This window comes from Urocitellus parryii, chromosome 2, assembly GCF_045843805.1.
Source record: "Urocitellus parryii isolate mUroPar1 chromosome 2, mUroPar1.hap1, whole genome shotgun sequence".
In the NCBI taxonomy this organism is placed as follows: domain Eukaryota; kingdom Metazoa; phylum Chordata; class Mammalia; order Rodentia; family Sciuridae; genus Urocitellus; species Urocitellus parryii.
In genome coordinates this window covers 93,974,321-93,993,583 of record NC_135532.1, presented here as the reverse complement: position 1 = coordinate 93,993,583, position 19,263 = coordinate 93,974,321, and the positions used below count along the sequence as shown (strand labels likewise).

General features: G+C 42.7%; 1 protein-coding gene and 1 long non-coding RNA gene across 4 annotated transcripts in view; one reads left to right on the top strand and one right to left on the bottom strand.

The window, feature by feature from the left end:
• Positions 1 to 19,263, bottom strand: part of Dock3 (dedicator of cytokinesis 3) — a 656,066-nt gene that overhangs the window by 15,953 nt on the left and 620,850 nt on the right. The window contains exons 36-46 of the mRNA XM_077793451.1: positions 17,570 to 17,630; positions 16,993 to 17,086; positions 12,798 to 12,946; positions 7,185 to 7,271; positions 5,423 to 5,527; positions 4,288 to 4,429; positions 2,883 to 3,049; positions 2,644 to 2,730; positions 1,535 to 1,714; positions 810 to 893; positions 583 to 699 (exon numbers count right to left, since the gene is read on the bottom strand). Coding sequence (XP_077649577.1) covers positions 583 to 699; positions 810 to 893; positions 1,535 to 1,714; positions 2,644 to 2,730; positions 2,883 to 3,049; positions 4,288 to 4,429; positions 5,423 to 5,527; positions 7,185 to 7,271; positions 12,798 to 12,946; positions 16,993 to 17,086; positions 17,570 to 17,630 — 1,273 coding nt within the window. The remainder of the gene's footprint in view (positions 1 to 582; positions 700 to 809; positions 894 to 1,534; positions 1,715 to 2,643; positions 2,731 to 2,882; positions 3,050 to 4,287; positions 4,430 to 5,422; positions 5,528 to 7,184; positions 7,272 to 12,797; positions 12,947 to 16,992; positions 17,087 to 17,569; positions 17,631 to 19,263) is intronic.
• Positions 1 to 19,263, top strand: part of LOC144250574 (uncharacterized) — a 78,780-nt gene that overhangs the window by 19,081 nt on the left and 40,436 nt on the right. Inside the window, exon 4 of one of the 3 annotated variants that reach the window (XR_013342511.1) lies at positions 15,049 to 15,776. The exons of 1 other annotated variant lie outside the window; for it this stretch is intronic. This is a non-coding gene — a long non-coding RNA (uncharacterized LOC144250574). One more of the 3 variants, XR_013342512.1, reaches the window with a different exon arrangement.

Genomic DNA, 19,263 nt, shown 5'->3' with positions numbered 1-19,263 from the left:
TGGCTTCTCTAAAAGCAGCCAGATGAAAGCGCTGGGTGCCAAAGCCTTTCTCTGATGTGAGTCTGGGTCACTTGACATCATAGAGGAAGTTGGGATTGGAAGTTGGAAGGTCTAGATAGAGTAAGGAGGGAAGAAAAGAAAGGGAAAGGGAGATGGAGAAAGAAGATGAAGATAGGGAGGGAGAGAGGAGAAGACAGTTTTGGAGAGAGGGCTGATTCAGGCCATGCCTTAATTCTTCAGGTTCTTGGAAGGAAAACATTTCTAAAGAGATCAGTACATGTGGGCCATATATGTTAGCTCTTTTACTCTGTATATGGAAAATTCTATTCACCAGCACAGTGCAATGAAAAAGATTGTTTGCCTTTGAAACTGACTTTTTTGGGACTGACTGAGTGAGAGGATTCTGAGCATCCTTGCCCTGGATATAGCACTCATCCCTGCCTCCTGCCCCTCTGAGGTGGAGACAGCTTCTCCCTCCTATCCTCTTTCAACCTCCCTCCATATTTCTTTGGCTGTGGCACAGGTCCAAAGGATATGGCACCTGGTTCTACTGAAGAAGGGGCAGGCCAGGGATCAGCTTACATGGTAGAGACTGGCCCGCATCATCTGGAACTGATCAATCAGCTTCTTGTGTAAAGGCCGCATTTCTGGGTGCACAAACTTCTCATGAACAGCTAGACCAACTCCAAGGATATGAACCTATGAGGGTGTCAAACAAGGTCTTTCTGTTAAGCAAGGAGAACCTCAGTCATCTTACAGTGCCTGGCCCTTCCCACCAGCTGTAGGCCTCTAAGTTTTGTAAGCCATACCTGCTCCTGCATGAGCTCCTTGAGTTGGGTGATCTTCTCAGCATCTCCTGGGTGCTTGGTGATATAATCTTTATCAAAAAAGGCCTGTGAAGTCAAAGGCCAGGTCAGGAAGACTTCCCAGGACTACTACCTAGATGGGGCCCCAGAGGCCTGATTTCAAAGGTGTCCTAAAAGATAGCCAGGCTGCCACCTCACAGGTATATATATCAGAACCTCCAATCTAGCCTGTTGAAAACTCTGGCAATCAGAGATGTATTTTTTTTTTTTTTGCCTGAGAAGGACTGGAGATGGCTAAGTTATCTGAGCCGGAATGCTGTCCCTAGATCCTCATGGAACCTGGATGGCTTGATTAGGACAGGTAGGACTGGTGGGTCCAGAAGTGGGGGCTAGCCTGTTAGCCATCTTACATTTCACTTTTCATGAAGGGTTGGCTTCTGGTATTCCCTTGGGAGGCCACTTAACATTCTTCCAAATCAGACAGATTATCCATCTGTCAGAGCTCAGGAAATAAAAATGGTAAAAAGGCTCCACCAGAGAGCTTTGCCATGGAAACAGAGTTTCAAGGAGGCTATAGGCCTCGTTCTGAACCATCCCAAGTTTGTTGAGCCAGGAGAGGGCTAGCTGGGAAGGCTTCCTAAGGACTCTGCAATCTTGAGAAGAGAAGCCTGAAAACTGCCTTCTCAGTCAGGCTGCCTGTGTGGGTTTGGTGTAGGGCCCCAGCTTACCTCCTGGTAGCGTGCAATGCCTCCATTGACAGCTGCATCGATAACGCCATTCAGGCACATGCTGAGCAGGTTGATGTTGCCGTGTACCTGTTTGTGCTGATACTGGCTGATCAAGGCCCGGAGCTCTTGGTTCTTATTCTCAACCACCTGGATGGCATTTTCCAAAGGGCTTACTTCCACCTGGGGGCACACAGCACAATGTCCTTCCAAGAATTACAATAATCCCTCATCATGTACCTGAGAGTAGGGATCCATGACCTGTGATGCTGATTCCCCTTCCTTGATCCTGTGAACTTGGAACTCCCTGGGCCCTTTCTGCTGTTATCTTTTGATTTATAGATACTTTGAAGTATAGCAAGCAGTGAAGTATAGCAAGTGGTGACTTGAACCATGGTTTCTGATCACCTCATGGCTGCATTTGCACTGGAACTTCCTATGCAAAGGTACAGGTCAAGATGGCTCAGTTGCTCTGGTGACAATGAAGAGGCTCTGTGCAAAAGTGCAGAGCTATATCAGTCAGGACCTTGAGCTCAGGTACCAAATCCCAGGGATAGAGAATTCTGAGCATAACAAGATAACCCTAATGTCTTGCCAGTACTGCATCCTTCAGATTGCTTGCTTTGCTGAAACTTTCCCACAAATAACCTTTTGATGAAACCACTATAATAAATGTGCTGTACTAGCTCTGGGTCATCATCCTCCATCAAGGATGATGTCCAACCTGGCTTCAGCTTTTTCTATGTGTGCCTGTCTTTTCTCAATCCCCCATTGCCCCTCACTGGTTTCCTGAATTAACAGCCTCAGTTAAGAGATGGGCTGTGTTAGTGAAGAGCACTAGTTCTGAAATCAGAGAGCTCTGGCCTCCTGAACCTCAGAGAATGGTTTTCTCATTCATAAACTGGGAAGTTAAAAATACTTGCTGCTGAGGGATAATGTGTGGTTTAGATGAAAGAAGGTACACAAAGCTGCCAGCACAGGATTGACCTGGGGGAGCAAAGACCAGATAGGTGGACAAAGTTCTTTCTTTCTTCAATCCTTAGAGGAAGCTCCACAGAGCCAGGGCTGAAGAAGTAACTGTGAAGCTTAGGCCCATCAGAGGCAAATCTCACCAGTTCCCTCCTCTCTACTTCAAACCACCGAGAGATGCCAGGCAAGCTGTGGGTCAGGGTCAGCGTGGTGCGCTCAATCCACAGGCTCTGTAGGAAGGGTACAGACAGGTTTAGGCAGTTGGGCAAGGTTTGCCATTCCCTACCTACATGAGGGATGCAACAGTGGTGAGTTGCCAAGAAAATGGGGCTTTCCCCTGGATCTGGTATAAATACTGCCACTGCTTTCCTAGTTTGTTCACCTTGAATTCATTCTCCTTGTCCTTTGGGCCTTTGTGGAAAGGCCTGTCGTACCGGAACTTCCTCACATTGTTGACGCGATAGAAGCTCTTGACACGATCTGGGACCCTATCCATCTGCAGAACATCCATATATTCTGGAATGGGTGTCACTGCATAGATCTGCAAGTCTGGGCATGAAGTTAAGGGAAAATCCAGACTTGTCAAAGAGACAGACTTGAGTGGTTCACCTCTGTCAGATCGTCAAAGGACAGAAGGCCCAGGCAGCATCATCTCCTGGCAGCAGTGGTAGAGGCAGTGTCATTTCAAGGGGCAGATTAAACCCATATACAGTTAGATAAATCTATCTTTCTGCCTTCTTTCCCTCCCTGCTCTTTCATTGAACCTCATGAGCACTTGGCAAATTGACCCCCAGGTCAATCCTGTGGCAAATGTGAGATAGCAAGAGTTAAGTATTCTCTGCTGCCCCTTTAAGAAAAAAGGGAGCCCATGTGATGGGCACACCTATAATCCCAGCTACTTGGGAGTTCAAGGCTAACCTCAACAACTTTGCAAGACCCTATTTCAAAATAAAAAATAAAAAGGACTGGGGGTGTGGCTTAGTGGTAAGTGCCCCGGGTTCAATCCCTAGCATCACAAAAAAAAAGATGGGAAAAGATGGGAAAGAGTTAGGAGAACACATACCCACCTCATGGGAGTAAGAGAAGGTTGCAAGGACCCAGAAAACTATTTATTACAGAACAGCTTTTCAATAAAATACTGTCTGGAGTCTTTATGGAGAGAAAAATGGGATTCTGCTTACACTCCCCATTCTGGAACAAGTTTTCCACAGTCACGGTGACTGTCATGTAAGGAAGCTGTTCAGCTCAGTGGGTGGTGAAAGGCCAGCCAATGTTTGGAATGAGACTTCTAAGGGCTACCAAAATACAGAAACTCCCTATATTTTCCCCTTCTCTACATCTCTAGCACTTTGTTCCACTCAAACTGACAAAGACCTGGGGCAATAATATTACCCAGGTAAGTGGAATGGGAGTAGGACATATAACAGATATGGTATCCCTGTGATAAAAGCCCTGGTGGGACCCCAATCACTCTGCATAGTAACTTGCTACCTGGGCAGGCCCCTCAGAACGTAGAATGGGGACTAAGGTACTGGTAGTCACAAGACTGAGAAGCATCCCCTTAACGCCCTGCTGATGACCACACATAATTAAGGGTATGTTACTCTTCTGTGAAGCAAGAGTGTCATATTAAGTAAGGGTTCAGTGATGAGGACACACACAGATTTAGGACTGGATGATCTAAGTAAGATTGGAAGGCCATTCACATGGTAGAGGGGCAGGCTGACTGGATGGGTCTCACCTCCCAGGACCCTGCCCTCCTCCCCCTACCAAGTGTCGAAAGATACACTGGGCATCACATTGTAGGATGGCATCATCTGGATGGTTGGGGTGCTGCATGGCAACGGCTTGCGGGAACTCACTGAGCATCCTTTGCTGGAAGGCCTCCAGCCTCTCGTAGTCGTGGCCACGGCATACATATTCTTTGTTCTGTCAAACACATGAGAGCACATTCTGTGTCTTGCCTGGAGCCCCCAAACTCCAAACAGGAGTCAGTAGTTACTCATCTTACAAATGCATCCTAGGAACCTCCTCTGTACTAGGTTCTGTGGGGACAACACTCAGTTCATATCCTAAGGGAAATAATGGTCAAGGAGGTAGAGGGACAGATAAAGGGAGAATTGTGTTGTGGTGTGGCAGCCCTGAGGGTGGGTACAGGCAGCAGTGAGTTCTTTTCCTATGTGGAATTTCATATCTTACAGTGTCCTATAAATAAAGATTAAATTCTACTTAAAAAAAAAAAAACTTCACTGGGCTAGGGTTGTGGCTCAGTGGTAGAGTGCTTGCCTAGCACACATGAGGCCCTGGGTTCAATCCTTAGCACCACTTAAAAATGAAGCAAAGATATTGTATTTACCTACAACTAAAAAAAATTAAATAAATATTTAAATAAAATAAGACTATCATAACTGTTCAACTGCTGTTACTAGGTCTATGCTCAGTCATTTCTTCAACTCTGTTTAAATTCCAGCTCAGCCTTCTAGGAAGTAGTGGAGAGAAAGGGTTACTATGATTGGGTCAGAGAATTGGCTGCCTAGAACAGGCTTCCATATCTAAACTTAGTGCTCAGCAGTTCCCACAGGCCAGGAACGAAGTGGACCATCCTCTGTGTTCTTTCAAACCAACTGTTCTCTATCCTAGCTATATGAGGTACTTTATAGCCAAGAAGAAAAACCACTATCTCTGATGAAAAACCCCAAGAGGCAGGCCTTTTTGGTAGCTACAGAATAATATAGCATATGAAAACAGAGTTGAAGGTGGCAGCCAGTCCAGTCAGATAAAGCCAAATGCCTTCTGTTAACCAGTTAGTTCTTTAGAAAGAAATATCCAGTAGAATAGGCAAAAAGGAAAAGAAAGAATACAAGTTTTAATTGAACCATGTGTATAACATATAAGTTCTTATCACTACCTGAATGGACTTACCCGAAGAAAAAAAGGAAACTTCCTGCCATAGAAGCCGACCCGAAAGAATTCAGGCTCCAGGCGTTGCTGCTCCATAATGTTGTCGTAGTAGCTAGCCTCCATTTTCTGTAAAAAAGAAGGGTGATTGCTTTCAGGTTGGCTTGACTGCTTTTGGTGTCCAAAGTAAGGTCTCCTAGGCCCAACTGGACACTGTCTTCTGGAAAGGAATTATGGTAGCCCAATCTAGGTGAGAAGGAACTGAGCCCTAGCCAACCTGTCTCCAGGGAGTTGCTTCATGGAAGAGGAAGTCCTCCTTCTTCATTGCCATCTGATGGTGGGATGGAGACAGGTCTGTTTACTGCAGCCCTATGAAGCTGCTCTGAATGTCCTCCCAGGGTGTGGGCTCAGCCCCATGGTCCCATGAAGACTTGAGTGGCACACTTTTTTTTTTCTTTAGTACTGAGGATTAAACCTGGGCCCTGTGCATGCTAGGCAAGTGCTATACCACTGACCTACATTGCCAATCCTTTAATTTTTTTTTTAAATTTTGAACTGGATGCAGTGGCACACACTTGTAATCTCAGCAACTCAGGAGGCAGAGGCAGGAAAATAATAAAGTAACCCCCCACTGGGTATTTAACTCAGTGGTAGAATGCCCCTGGTTTAATCCCAAGTATCTCAAAAAGAGTAGGCTGGCCTTGAATTTTTGATCCTCCTGACTCATCCTCTTGAGTAGCTGGGATTATAAAATTTACCATTACACCCAGTTGAGGGGCACATATTTAATATGGACTTTTTCTGCCTAAGAATTTCTGGTTTTGATTGATACTATACCAGCTGACACCTGATGGGGGTTGCTTATAGCTGCCTACCAACAATTCTCAGTATCATTTGTTCCCATTAGTCAAATTCCATCCATTCTTGTTCATCTATCATCTAACTAAAGATGCTAACAATAGTGAGGAAGGCTCAGTTGCCAGAATCCCTGGCACTGCTTCCAGTTTAGGAAGTTTAAACTTGAAAAGTTTGTGATAGCATTATCAAGGTTAGTAAGTTTTTTTTTTTTTTGTCTTGACTGACTTGATTTTACATTAGAAGCCAACTTTGATTGGGAAGACAATTCTCCTGAATTCAATCAAGCCAGCCTGCCATGGAGCAGTGACCTTCAAAAATCAGTCAAGAAGTTACTTCTGGGGAACCATGCCCAAACTCCATCTGGACCAGGGAATAGAGGAGAGTTAGCCACAAGGGTGAGGGTGCAGGGAAGAGTAAGCTGAGGACTGTTGACCTCTTTTTGCTGGTGAAATCAGTGGCTGTTAGGATTCAGAACCCAGCACCTGCAACCAGGAAAAACTTGGTGCAGAGCTTCAAAGAAGGGGGCAAGGACAACGTACAAAACTGATAAGTTAAAGTGGGGAAGCTCTTATAATAAAGTTTTTAGATGAAGCATCCTCCAACAAAAACATTTCAGGAAAAGCTTCTTCATATAGTTGAGCTGACACCCCCTCCTTAAAACTCCCACCCTATTGAGCCTATATTGGCCTCTCCCTTTCCTGAGCACCAGTGGCCCTTAAGGGGGCCAGATCACAACATCATTTGTCTGGTGTGTGTTCTGGTTTCCCAGTCAGACTGCAAGTATTTTGAGGGTATCATCATAGCCTCTACTTCTCCTGTACTGCCCAGAGCACTAAATCAAGGTGCTTATGCCTCACTCAGAAACTTATGTCAGGAAAGTCTAGGCACCTCCTTTTGGGCTGGGGTAGGGGAAAGGGCCAAAGCTCACCCGAATCCAGCTGAGGCTCTGATAATCATAGAGGCTTTCATACTGACATGCCAGTTCTCTGCACAGTGGAATCCCAAACTCCCAGCTCTGCATCAGAAATGGAAACAGGGCTTTAGTATTTCAGACATTAAACACATCAGACAATACAACAAAAGGTCTCCTGCTAGCTCCAATTCATATGTTACAAGGAGTATACACTTTAAAATCAAGGTGCAGAGCATGACAAATAAATGTGGCTTTCTAGCTCAAGCACAGCTTTCTGGTCTCTGCTAAATGTTTCTGCTTCCAGACCTTTTTCTGACTGCCTCATCAATGTACATTTTTCCGTACATTTCCATTTGATTGCTTTGAAGTTATCTTAATTTTTCGTTGTATTAGTCTTGATTAGATTATAAACTGCCAGAGGGCAGAAACCCTATTTAATTTATCCTTAGAGCCTAGAACAATGGCAGTCGTATATCAGGGTTTACTAAAGGTTTAATAAGTTAATAAAGGGAATACAGAATTATAAAATAAGGTTACTTAAGCTCAGAAACAAGTAGGGAAACCAAGAAGAATGTAGCTACCCAAGGACTTGGTAGTAGGCCTGGGACTTCCTTTTTTAAATTAGGCTTCTGATGATCCTTGCCTAGTCAGATCCCAGGCTGTTTTGTAATGTGGCTCCTGCTGTGATTACAGGATCATCCAACAGATGCTTGAGGAAGGCTATAGCGGAATTCATTAAAAGGCAATATTGTTGATTTCTCTCACTTTTTTTTTTAAGTTTAGTATTTTCTCTTTCTAGGTTAGACTGGGAATCATCATTTTACTTGATATTTTACCCAGGCTTTTCTCCCTAACTTCTAAATACTAATTAAAATTTATTATAGGAAATTTCATGTATATAGAAGAGTAAAGAGCACAGAATAATGAACCATAGGTACCCATCATCCATCCTCAATACTGATCAACTCAAGGTTGTTCATGTATCACTCACAGTCCATCTATTTACTCCCTCCCATAGTTTCTGAAGCCAGTCTCAGATATCATGTAACATCTCTACCAATAAAAGTATAATATGAATCTTTAAATAATGACTATTAAAAATACTCTTGGAATAGCATCAGAAAGAAGGAAAAGTTTCATTTGAGGTTGTAGTTTTCTAAAAGAGCTGATTATTTCTATCCTTTGAAGCCATTAATTCCATATGGATTGAAACTGAAGGACCAATTAAAAATCCTGAAACAAACCCAAGAGAATTTTAAATAGACCCTGGCTTTCTGCCCTGATACAATGCCTCTGCCTCAGTGAGCCAGAAAACCTCTTGTACCACCATATCACAGCTTTCAAGGGGACACATGTCAATCCTCCCTCAGCTCCAAGTGCTGCTTGGGCAGGTTGCAGCCAACGATTCATAATAGGGTCTTCCTGGCAGGCAGCTCCATAGGGGCTGGCTAAGAAACTGAGCTATATATAGACTTCTGGCCAGCCCATCAAGAGCCACTCTATGGGGGACTGCTCATTTAGGTGATAAGGGCCCCAAATGGGACTAAGGGCACTTTTCCTGCTGATGGTAGGTCCCTATAAAACAGATATTTTCCATTTAATCAATGCACATCTGTCTTGTTGGTATCTCTGCCCTAAATTTTAAATTTATTCTTTTTAGTTCTATACAACACCAGGATATAATCACAAAAGCAGGGAACACAACCTGCTCCAACTCAGGCCCTAGCACTCCCCTGCCCCACTTCCTCTCTCCACTCCACCCATCCCTCTTCAATCTATTTACAGTTTACTTTTTTTAAAAAATTAGAGTCTTGTGGATTCACTCAATGCTGGGACCCACCGTGCCACGTTCATGCATACAAAACGCTACAAAATTCAGTCAGATTCATTCTACTGTTCTTCCCTTTTCCTGTCCCTTCTTGGTCTTCCTCAATCCCTTTCATCTACTCTACTGATCTTTCCTCTATTTTGATGAAATTCCCTCTCCTCCCCTCTTTTTTTCTCTCTCTTTTTAATCCCTGCCCCCTTGTTTTGGATTAGCTTTTGCATATCAGAGAAAACATTTGACCTTTGACTTTTGGGGACTGTCTGCCCTATTTTGTAACTTGCTATTCTAAGGTGCTTCCCTCCTGCAATTGGCTTCAGAGTGAGGCAGGACCAACCCACCACTCTGCCAGTCTTGAGGGGTGTGCTGAATCACTGATAGGTCTGGGAGCTTTTAGAGTTGCCTCTGTTTGCAGATAGGGAATGTTTGGCAGGTACAATGCATCCTTATCTACATCTTTCCCTTGCTTTCTCTCCTTTAGGCAGGAGGCAAAGCTAACTCTAAAACCCCTTTCTAATGCCTGAGACCCATTTGTATTTACCAGCTCTGGTAGATATGTGCCTTTACGCATCCTTGTTAGCCCCTCAAAGAAATAGCATTAAAGTTGCACTAACCCAGGACATCCTCAAAAGTCAAATAGAACACAAAGGGAAAGGCCTGGGTCTCAGTCTGGCATTCTTCAAAACTCAATACCCATGGTATTAATCTTTTCTAAGGATAGAAATAATATACTCTTTTAGAAAAATAGAATCTCAAATGAAACTTTTCCTTCTCCCGGATGATATTCAAATAGTATTTTATAAAGCAGTCCTGGGGCTGGGGTTGTGGCTCAGAGGTAGAGTGCTTGCCTAGCATACACAAGGCACTGGGTTCGATCCTCAGCACCACATAAATGTAAAATAAAGATATTGTGTCCACCTAAAACTTAAAAATAAATTTTAAAAAGCAGTCCTTCCTTATTTGAAGATTCATATTGTACTTTTATTAGTGGAATTATATACACATAATATCTTTTTAAAAAAATATTTATTTAGTTGTAGATGAACACACAGTATCTTTATTTATTTTATGTGGTGCTGAGGATTGAACCCAGTGCCTCACACATGTGAGGTGAACACTTTACCACTGAGCTACAGCCTCAGCCCCATACATAATATTTTAGCATAAGTCATTCCTTCAGAGGATTGCAGGTCATAAGTGAATCCTCAAGCAGGAGAGCTCAAGCTTCTCCTGCCCAAGATGATTGGCTTAATTCTGATGGTCTTTGTGCCTGACAAATAGAGGTGAGAGACCTCTGTCTGGCTTCTTCTGTCTGTTCCCTCTACCTGAAGATGAAGAATCAACTCCCATTTTCAAACCTGATCCTCCTTCTTGAAACTTCACTCTGCTTGTACCCTGTCTCTTTGAAGTTTTCCCTGTCTCCTTGTTTGACTCGGACAGTTTGCTCTCCTGCCTTGGAGCAAGTTCCTAGATTAACCTCACTCTAAGAGAGAATGGTCAGACTAGGCTATGGTCATGAGTCTCTTGGGTACCTAGAAAATGAACATGGAACCAAAGGAGATTGGTTTATCTATTTAAAGCAGACAGCAGAGATGCTGGAAATATGTTCAAGAAAATTCAGTGCAGGGTTGGGGTTGTAGCTCAGTGGTAGAGTGCTCGCCTCACATATGTGAAGCCCTGGGTTTGGTCCTCAGTACCACATAAAAATAAATAAATTAAATAAAGGCATTATGTCCATTTATAACTAAAAAATATTTAAAAAATTCAGTGCAGGCCTGACTTATGAGGTAGGGTGTGTTAGCAGTGCTGAGGGCTAGACCTTCTACACCAGTAGCTTTCCCTTACTCTTTCTTTTTCTGTTCTCCTGTTGTCCAAGGTGGCTTTTCTCTTGGTGCCAACATCCCTTCCCCACAGGAGCATTTTTCCTATAATGGCAGGTTTTGCTTTTCTGGAGCCATTAAAAACCGAATGCTGGGCTGGGGATGTGGCTCAAGTGGTAGCGCGCTCGCCTGGCATGCGTGTGGCCCGGGTTCAATCCTCAGCACCACATACCAACAAAGATGTTGTGTCCGCCAACTAAAAAATAAATATTAAAAATTCTCTCTCTCTCTCTCTCTCTCTCTCTCCTCTCTCTTTAAAAAAAAAAAAACCGAATGCTTTTAAGAACTGGTTAACCTCAGGGCTTGATTCCACTGGAAGCTGAGGTACAAGAAGAGAGAGGGTGGACTTTGTGTACAAGACTAAGAGAATAGACCTGGTAAATGCCCCTTGGAGGATGAGCTCACGAAAAGGTTCACTGAGTGATTTATACCAAAGGTAGAGTTGCTGGATGCAGTAGGGAAATGCCCAAGAAGGTGGCTTATAGAACTTGCTAGTCCTTTTCTTCTTCCTGTCCATTTATTGTACTTAATCAGGTTTTGTGCTTTACTCCTTACTGCATATTAATACTGCTTTCCTATGTGCTACTATAGTGTGGAATGAAGAAGGGGGCCATTAATGCTCAAAGGTCCCATCAGCAAGCTCAATAAAATCAGGATAATTCTCCACTCTGCATTCTGTGCCCATGGAAAGAAAAGAGGGGAATTAATAATAAACTAAAGTACATACATACTGATACCATGCTTATCACCTTCCTTCTGGGCCAGGAGGGCTTGCACTGGTTATGTGGTTATTAGTAGCTCCAGTTGGCTGGTGCCAGGAAGACATGCCCACAAGTGTGCCACTGAGGGACCCTAAGTCAGGTCCTGGACCCCAGAAGGGGAAGAGGCTTTGAGTTAGCATGGTAAACCAGGTATGTAGGTTGACTGAGAGCAGAGCAAGAGCCTCTCTTATGGGCACAAAATCTTCTGCAATTTTGGAAAGGTTCTTGCTTTAGTAGTGTACTTTGTATGGGTGAATATTTTCTTAGTGAATATTTTTTATATAGAAGCATTCAGTGTTATTTAAAAATGAAAAATGTTTTCTGATTTATGGATAAAAGCCATTAATATTTAAATCTTTCTTTCTGGTGGTGAAAAAAATTCATTTTAAAACACTAGTTTCTATTTGTTTGAGGCAGGAGCTTAGCCACTATAGTTCCTTTGATGGATCCTATTTCAAATTTTAAAATGTGCTCAAAGCTGAGTAATGAGAGAACAATTTCAACAGAGCTATATACACCCGTCTATCCAGGGCACTCAACAGTAGGTATTCAGAGGGCCTCATGAGAAGCTCTACCAGAGATGGGATCAGGATGGCCAGGATGCCCCAAAGAAGCCTGAATCAGCACTTGACAGTTCAACCAGAAGCAAGTTTAATTTAGAATAACCCCAATATCAGAGAAGACCAGACTGTAGGTAAAGGAAATTAAAGACAATAACTTATACCAACAACAGACAGTGCAGGACTCCTTTGGCTATGGTTACCATCCATTCATTTTTACTGTTTACATTTTCTTAAGCATCAAATTAAAAAGCCACATTAATTCTTCAAGTATATATAACACAGACAGTCTTCAAGTATATATATAACACAGGTTCCAAAAACTTCTGATGTAGGAGCATTAGTATTTATAGATGTGCAAAAGCTGGTATGTGGGGTTGTCTCTTACTCCTACAATTTGGAATTGGCTTCCAAGACATAGAATTAAGCTATTGTTTTTTTCCCCTCTGGAGAAAAATAATGCTTCTTTCAAATCTGATGAACATACATGGGTACCTAGCCATTCATCCCTCCTCTGCAGCTGCTGCCAACCCTATAGTGTCAAGATGTCATGTGTCACAGAGGCAGATGAGGGGATAAAATGGCTGCCTAAGTATACCTACCTTGCCTTTGTTGAAGTAGTGGATAATCTTCCGACACAGTCCCTCTTTTCGTTGCCATTCTGTTTGAGATGGGTAGTGCAGGAACTCTCGTAGTGGCCGGTCCTCCCATTGCAGCAGCTCACAGTAAAGGAGTAGGGTGAATGCAGCCTCTGTGGAAACAGGCAGCATGGAGGCTCAGGGTTTCCTTTCGGGGTCTAGGAGAAGCCTGGTGCCAGAGGTCCATGCTGAGCTGAATACCAGGGCAAGGCACATGCAGCCCAGGTCAGGGACACTGGATACCAATGTGAGACAGTAGGGCTGCCCAGCATGAAGGAGCCAGAGATCCTGGTAGATAACTTCCTCCCAAGGCCTGGTCACCTGTTCTGGGCTCCAGATAAAAAAAAATAAAGAATGGCTCAGCTACCTGAGAGTCTATGAACAGGTTATCCTGCTTCAGATGACACTGATATATCAGAGAGCTCTTGAGTTCCTGTTTGATCAACTCAATACAGCTTTCTTTCCAATCCTCTCAGAACTATTGGATAAACACCAACTAAGGGCTTCCTTCACTTTTCCCTAAGCCACCTTCAATGTCTCTAGCTCCATTTTCTACCCTCAGCATAGTCTTGTGACTGACTCCTTTTCTCTTATCATTAACATTTCCAAAAGGGCCAAAGAGTAGGAGTGTGAATGATATTAATTGTGAGATGGGTCTGGAGTCAGATGTTCCATTCCTGGAGGCACCTAAGTTAACAATGAACCCAGAGTGGAGGTCTGGCAACAACTGATTCTGTATGTGAAACAATTAGGGAGAGTTACATTTTTAAAAAGAAACAGCAGCTAAGTAGTATGGTTGCCTAAGTTTCAAGAGATGAATAACACTGAATTATAGCCACTGTTCAGGGTCCTCATTATATCATCTTTCTTTCCTGTTCTATTTTCTCACTTTTAGTGGGTAATTCTAAGCTGGTAAATTAATTAGTTCTAGCTTCTGCCTAGCTTAAAGGCCCTACTCGATCCTGCTTCCCATAATTATGAAGAATCTTATTTTTAATAAACTTGTACCTACTTCCAGTTGTAGTGAAGCCCACTCGCCTGTGGCCACTTTCTAGGTTCCTCCTTATCCTTGCCTATTTGCCTGTGCCTGCTACCATTGAAACCTCTTGTGAGGAATGCACATAGCTCCTCACAGGGTGGGGAAGCCTTTTCTCTGTGGGGACCAAGGAGCCTTTTATCTCTGTGGCATCAGGGCCTCCCTTTGTAGCTCAGGGAACTCTGTGAAAATTTTTTCCCCATCTATATTTTTTCTGATGTCATTTCAGGAGCCACCAAAGAAAAGGCTTAGTACCTTTTTATCCAGATTCCTGAGCCAGCCTCCCAGTCATGGTCTAGTCCCTGAGGAGTTTAGCAAATGCCTCTTTTGACTCATGGAAATTATAAAAATATTTATCTTCACTGCCCTTTTAGAAGGTTGCTGGGATCATGGATGGAAGAGGATGCAGAGTATAGAAAACTTGGCTCATAACAGTAATAAAACCAGCATGGTATTGGCACCAAAACAGGCTGGTAGACCAATGGTACAGAATAGAGGACACAAAGACTAACCCTCAAAAATTACAATTATCTTATATTAGACGAAGGTGCCAAAAACATGCAATGGAGAAAAGATAGCCTCTTCAAAAAAAAAAATGGTGCTGGAAAAACTGGAAATCCATATGCAACAAAATTAAATTAAACCCCTATCTCTCACCATGCTCAAAACTCAACTCAAAGTGGATCAAGGACTTAGGAATTAAACCAGAGACTCTGCATCTAATAGAAGAAAAAGTAGGCCCTAATCTTCATTATGTGGGATTAGGCCCCAACTTTCTTAATAAGACTCCTATAGCACAAGAATTAAAACTAAGAATCAATAAATGGGATGGAATCAAACTAAAAAGTTTCTTCCCAGCAAAAGAAATAATCTGTGAGGTGAACAGAGAGCCTGCATCCTAGGAGCAAATTTTTACCCCTCACACATCAGATAAAGCACTAATCTCTAGAGTATATAAAGAACTTGTCATGAGCAACTAATAAAAAAAATTTAGTGTCAGTATCTACAGTCTTAATTCTTGTAAATGTTTTCTAAATATTCTATGTATAGGAGTATCATGTCATGGTTTTAGATAAAAATAGATACATTTGAGTGCTTCTTAAATTACTTTTTAACGATTATTTCTTCTGAAAGTGGAAAGGCTATTGCTTATTGTTTATTTCTTTCTTAAAAAAACAGAGAATAAATGATATTATTCTTAAAAAAAAAAAAAAAAGCTAAGCACTGAAAAAACAATGCAATCAACAAATGGGCCAAGGACCTGAACAGGCACTTCTCAGAAGAGGATAAACAATCAATCAACAAATATATGAAAACATGCTCATCATCTCTAGCAATCAGAGAAATGCAAATCAAAACTACTCTAAGATATCATATCACTCCAGTCAGAATGGCACCTATTATGAAGACAAACAACAAGTGTTGGCGAGGATGTGGGGAAAAAGGTATACTCATACATTGCTGGTGGGACTGCAAATTCGTGCAGCCAATGTGGAATGCAGTATGGAGATTCCTTGGAAAGCTGGAATGAAATCACCATTTGACCCAGCTATCCCTCTCCTTGGATACCCAAAGGACCTAAAAACAGAATACTACAGGAACATAGCCACATCAATGTTTATAGCATCACAATTCACAATAGCTAAACTGTGGAGCCAACCTAGATGCCCTTCAGTGGATGAATGGATAAAAAAATGCGGCATATATACACAATGGAATTTTACTCAGCAATAAAAAAGAATAAAATCTTGGCATTTGCAGGTAAATGGATGGCGATGGAGAAGATAATGCTAAGTGAAGTTAGACAATCCCAAAAGAACAAATGCTGAATGTTTTCTCTGATATAAGGAGGCTGACTTATAGTGGGGTAGGGATGGGGAGCATGGGAGGAATAGATGAAATCTAGATTGGGCAGAGGGGTGGGAGGGAAAGGGAGGGGGCAGGGTATTAGCAAGGATGGTGGAATGTGATAGTCATCATTATCCAAAGTACATGTATGAAGACACGAATTGGTGTCAACATACTTTATATACAGATATAAAATATTATGTTGTATATGTGTAATAAGAATTGTAATGCATTCTGCTGTCATTTATTTTTTAAAAAAATCAATAAAAATACTTGGCTAATTTTTATTTTGAGATAGGGTCTTGTTATGTTGCCCAGGATGGCCTTGAACTCACAATCTTCCTCACACAGCCTCCCAAGCAGACCCCAGTCATTTTAGATGTAATTTTTGACAAGTTGTGCTACCAGAAAATGTGGTATCTATGCCAAACACTCTAACATCTAGAGGTAAGAAAGGAAGGTTCTCTGTTTTTACCAATTTATCAAATTTTAGCATTGTTTGCAGATAAGAAGAATTCATATTTCCTTGACTATCATATAAATTCAGGTTCTACAGTCTAAGGGCTAAGATATAGTGGTTGGTCACCATAGTGGAAAAGATGGCTATTTTGTGGGGGTACTATAGTACAAGGTGATTAGATAGTACACAAGTGCATACACACACATTCCTTACTCAGAGTGGTTCTTAGTCAACAATGTGACAGACATTTTGGATTAAATTATAGACATAATGAAAGGGTCCTTGTTTGGCCTATTAAGAAGTCATATCAACATTCTCCATACCCTCCATTGGGAGCTCAATGTGGGACTGCTGTGCAGTTGCAGGGAAGTACCTAGACTGCAAGGCAGATCTCCCAATGTGTTCTGGAAGTCTCAGAGTTAGCGGCTATGACTTTGTTACAATCTCATTTAGCTTCAACTTTGAAGGGCTTAAGAAAGATTCTGTTAATGAAGAGTGACAGCTCAGGATGCTCTGAACCTGGAACATCAGAATCTGGAAGTCACCCTTGAGGTCTCAGAGGGATGGGTAGAAAAGAAAGAGAATAGAACAGCCTTAGGTAGAAGAGGCCATGGCAAGGAGGCGCAGGTGGAAGTTTTGCTTTCTTTGTCTCCATCACTTGCCACAAAGGAGCCGAGGGAAAGGAGTGAGGTGAAGGCACAGCACAATCCCCCTCATTTCTTCTGAGATCAACCTGGAGACTTTATCTGCCAGCTGTGCATATCTTGCCAGTATGTTCTCATAGGAAGGCATGGCTCTTCCCTCTCCCTACTCACCTGTGTAGTTTTCAGCCTGTAAGTGCATGTCACAAAGCTTATGGATATAGCGGATATACATTTCTTCTTTGTTAATCTCAGACTTGTAAAAGTTCTGTGAGAAGGAAATACACATAAAATGAGAAAGTCTGCTATCTATGGAGGCCACACCTGAGTTCCAGGTAGCTATCCAGAGCCCAGACTATACCGGGAGAAAAGGTCCTGGAGTTAGATAGCACTAGGAAAGGAAAGGACCAGGCAGAAGGAACACTTGCTGGGGATGGAATTGGTGTATTGTGGGAGTCCTGAGTGTTGTGAAAGAGGAAGAGCCCCACAGCAGATTAGGGATTAGGGCAGACTGGGAACAGGGTATGTCATGGTTGGTGGGACCTTGCAAAGAGGCCAAGTTAGAGCTCTGTCCAAAGCAAAGCTAATTTCATTCCTTCCCCAAGTGGGAAAGTATCTGGTTCAGACCTCCAAGTAACAGAGTTGATACCCTGACTTAAATCTTCAGCCATTGTATTATAGAAGGCCAAGATAATCAGCGTAGGATAAACTCCCATTAGACAGACAGGAGGAAGAGCTAGTGTCCTCTCACCATCAGGTTAACAGTGCAGCCGATCTTTTTATTCTCTGTCTCCTCTCCTTTCATGCAGTCCCTGGAAGGGAGAACAAAGATAAATACCTATGAAATGAAGCAGAACTACTGAAAGAATACATAAAAAAATTACAGTAACACTGGGTCATCATCATAACCAAATCTCAGATTAGGATGCCTTCCAACAGAAATCATGAACGAGTACTGTACTGTGAGCTCCCTCTAAGCTTTGCATCCACTTCTTTGGGCTCAAATATCTCTGTTCTACTGAGATTCTTGTTCTGGTGGCAGAGTGCAGAGCCCAGATGCTATATCAAAGGCATTAAGTAGCACCTGCCAACATTCTTGGCACAGAATGACATGTCAGTCCCCCCAAAAGGAGGCATAGAACTCTCCTTAAAAGGAAAGTTTTAATTTTTGGATAGTGAATAGAAGCTAAGCCCTCTACTCAAGGGTCTAGCTTTAGAACCCCGTGGTCATAGCAATCATGGCATGGCTAATAGGCTCACCACATAATTGGCATTTCTACCTATGGTCTCTGCTCAATGCACCAGTCTTTGGAACTATATTTCACTAGAAGCAATAGGCCTGCTGCTTCTTTCTGATTCAGAGACAGCATTAGCCGGGGTTGGGCTACATTCATACCTAGAGGGTCTTGGTGTAGCAAGGGTCAGTGCTGGCCTGTGAGAGACAGAACATTGGGGACACTGAGAAGGATTCTTCCCAAAGGAGATAGGGGACTAGTCACAGCCAGGCTTGTCTGGGAAGGAGCAAAAGCCTGGCATAAGGAGATGAAGGGCAGTGAGCACCAGACTGGTGAATCCAGAAAGAAGCCTCCTGTACACACAGCCAGAGTCACTGAATCTCTGTATGGTTATTTGGCAAACCCAGTTCTCCTTACCTTCCCAGAACACAGTGGGAAGACTCTGACATGGCTACTTTGAAAGGAAGAGATATTGAAAATTCACGCCACTGTGATATCAGGGCCTTCCTATATATCTTTGTGCTCCACAACCACCTGCATTTCAATATCAAGCATCTCTTTCTCTTTCTTATTTTTGTGGTGCTGGGCACTGAACCTAGGGCCTTGCACATGCCTGGTAAGTACTCTACCACTGAACTACATCCCAGCCTTTCTTGCACTGTTGACAGCAACATCTTCTTTTTTGAGTGATTTTGTATCACTTCTGTATGGCTCATCAATAAAGAAGATAGCTTTTAATGTATTTGACTTGGGTGCAGCTAATGTTTTCCCTTTAGCTCTTTTTCTGGAGGGTGAGTAAGGAAGAACCTCTTGAAGGAGGCTTCTGAGGCAACAGGTGCACCCATGTGCACCTGTTTGCTGAGGTCTAGATCAGTGGCCAGGGTGTCCCTACTGCAACTGGAGGGGCCTAGGAAAGGACGGTTCCATAAACTCCAGTTACCAATTGCAGGTAGGTGTTCTACTTAGAGACTCAAGGGCTTGGAAAACCTGTATGTCTATTTCTAAGAAAACCCTTCTAGGGTTCTTCTTCCCAACCTGGGAAACATGGGTGCAACCAATAAGTATCTTTATATCTCACTGATAGTGTCTTGGATTCACATAAAAGTTAAAGACATTAATATAAAAGCTGAAGAGTCACTCCTCTGAATATACGAGGATATTTGCCAGTCTAAAATTAAGTCTCACACTGAAGTTCAGGAATATAACCTAT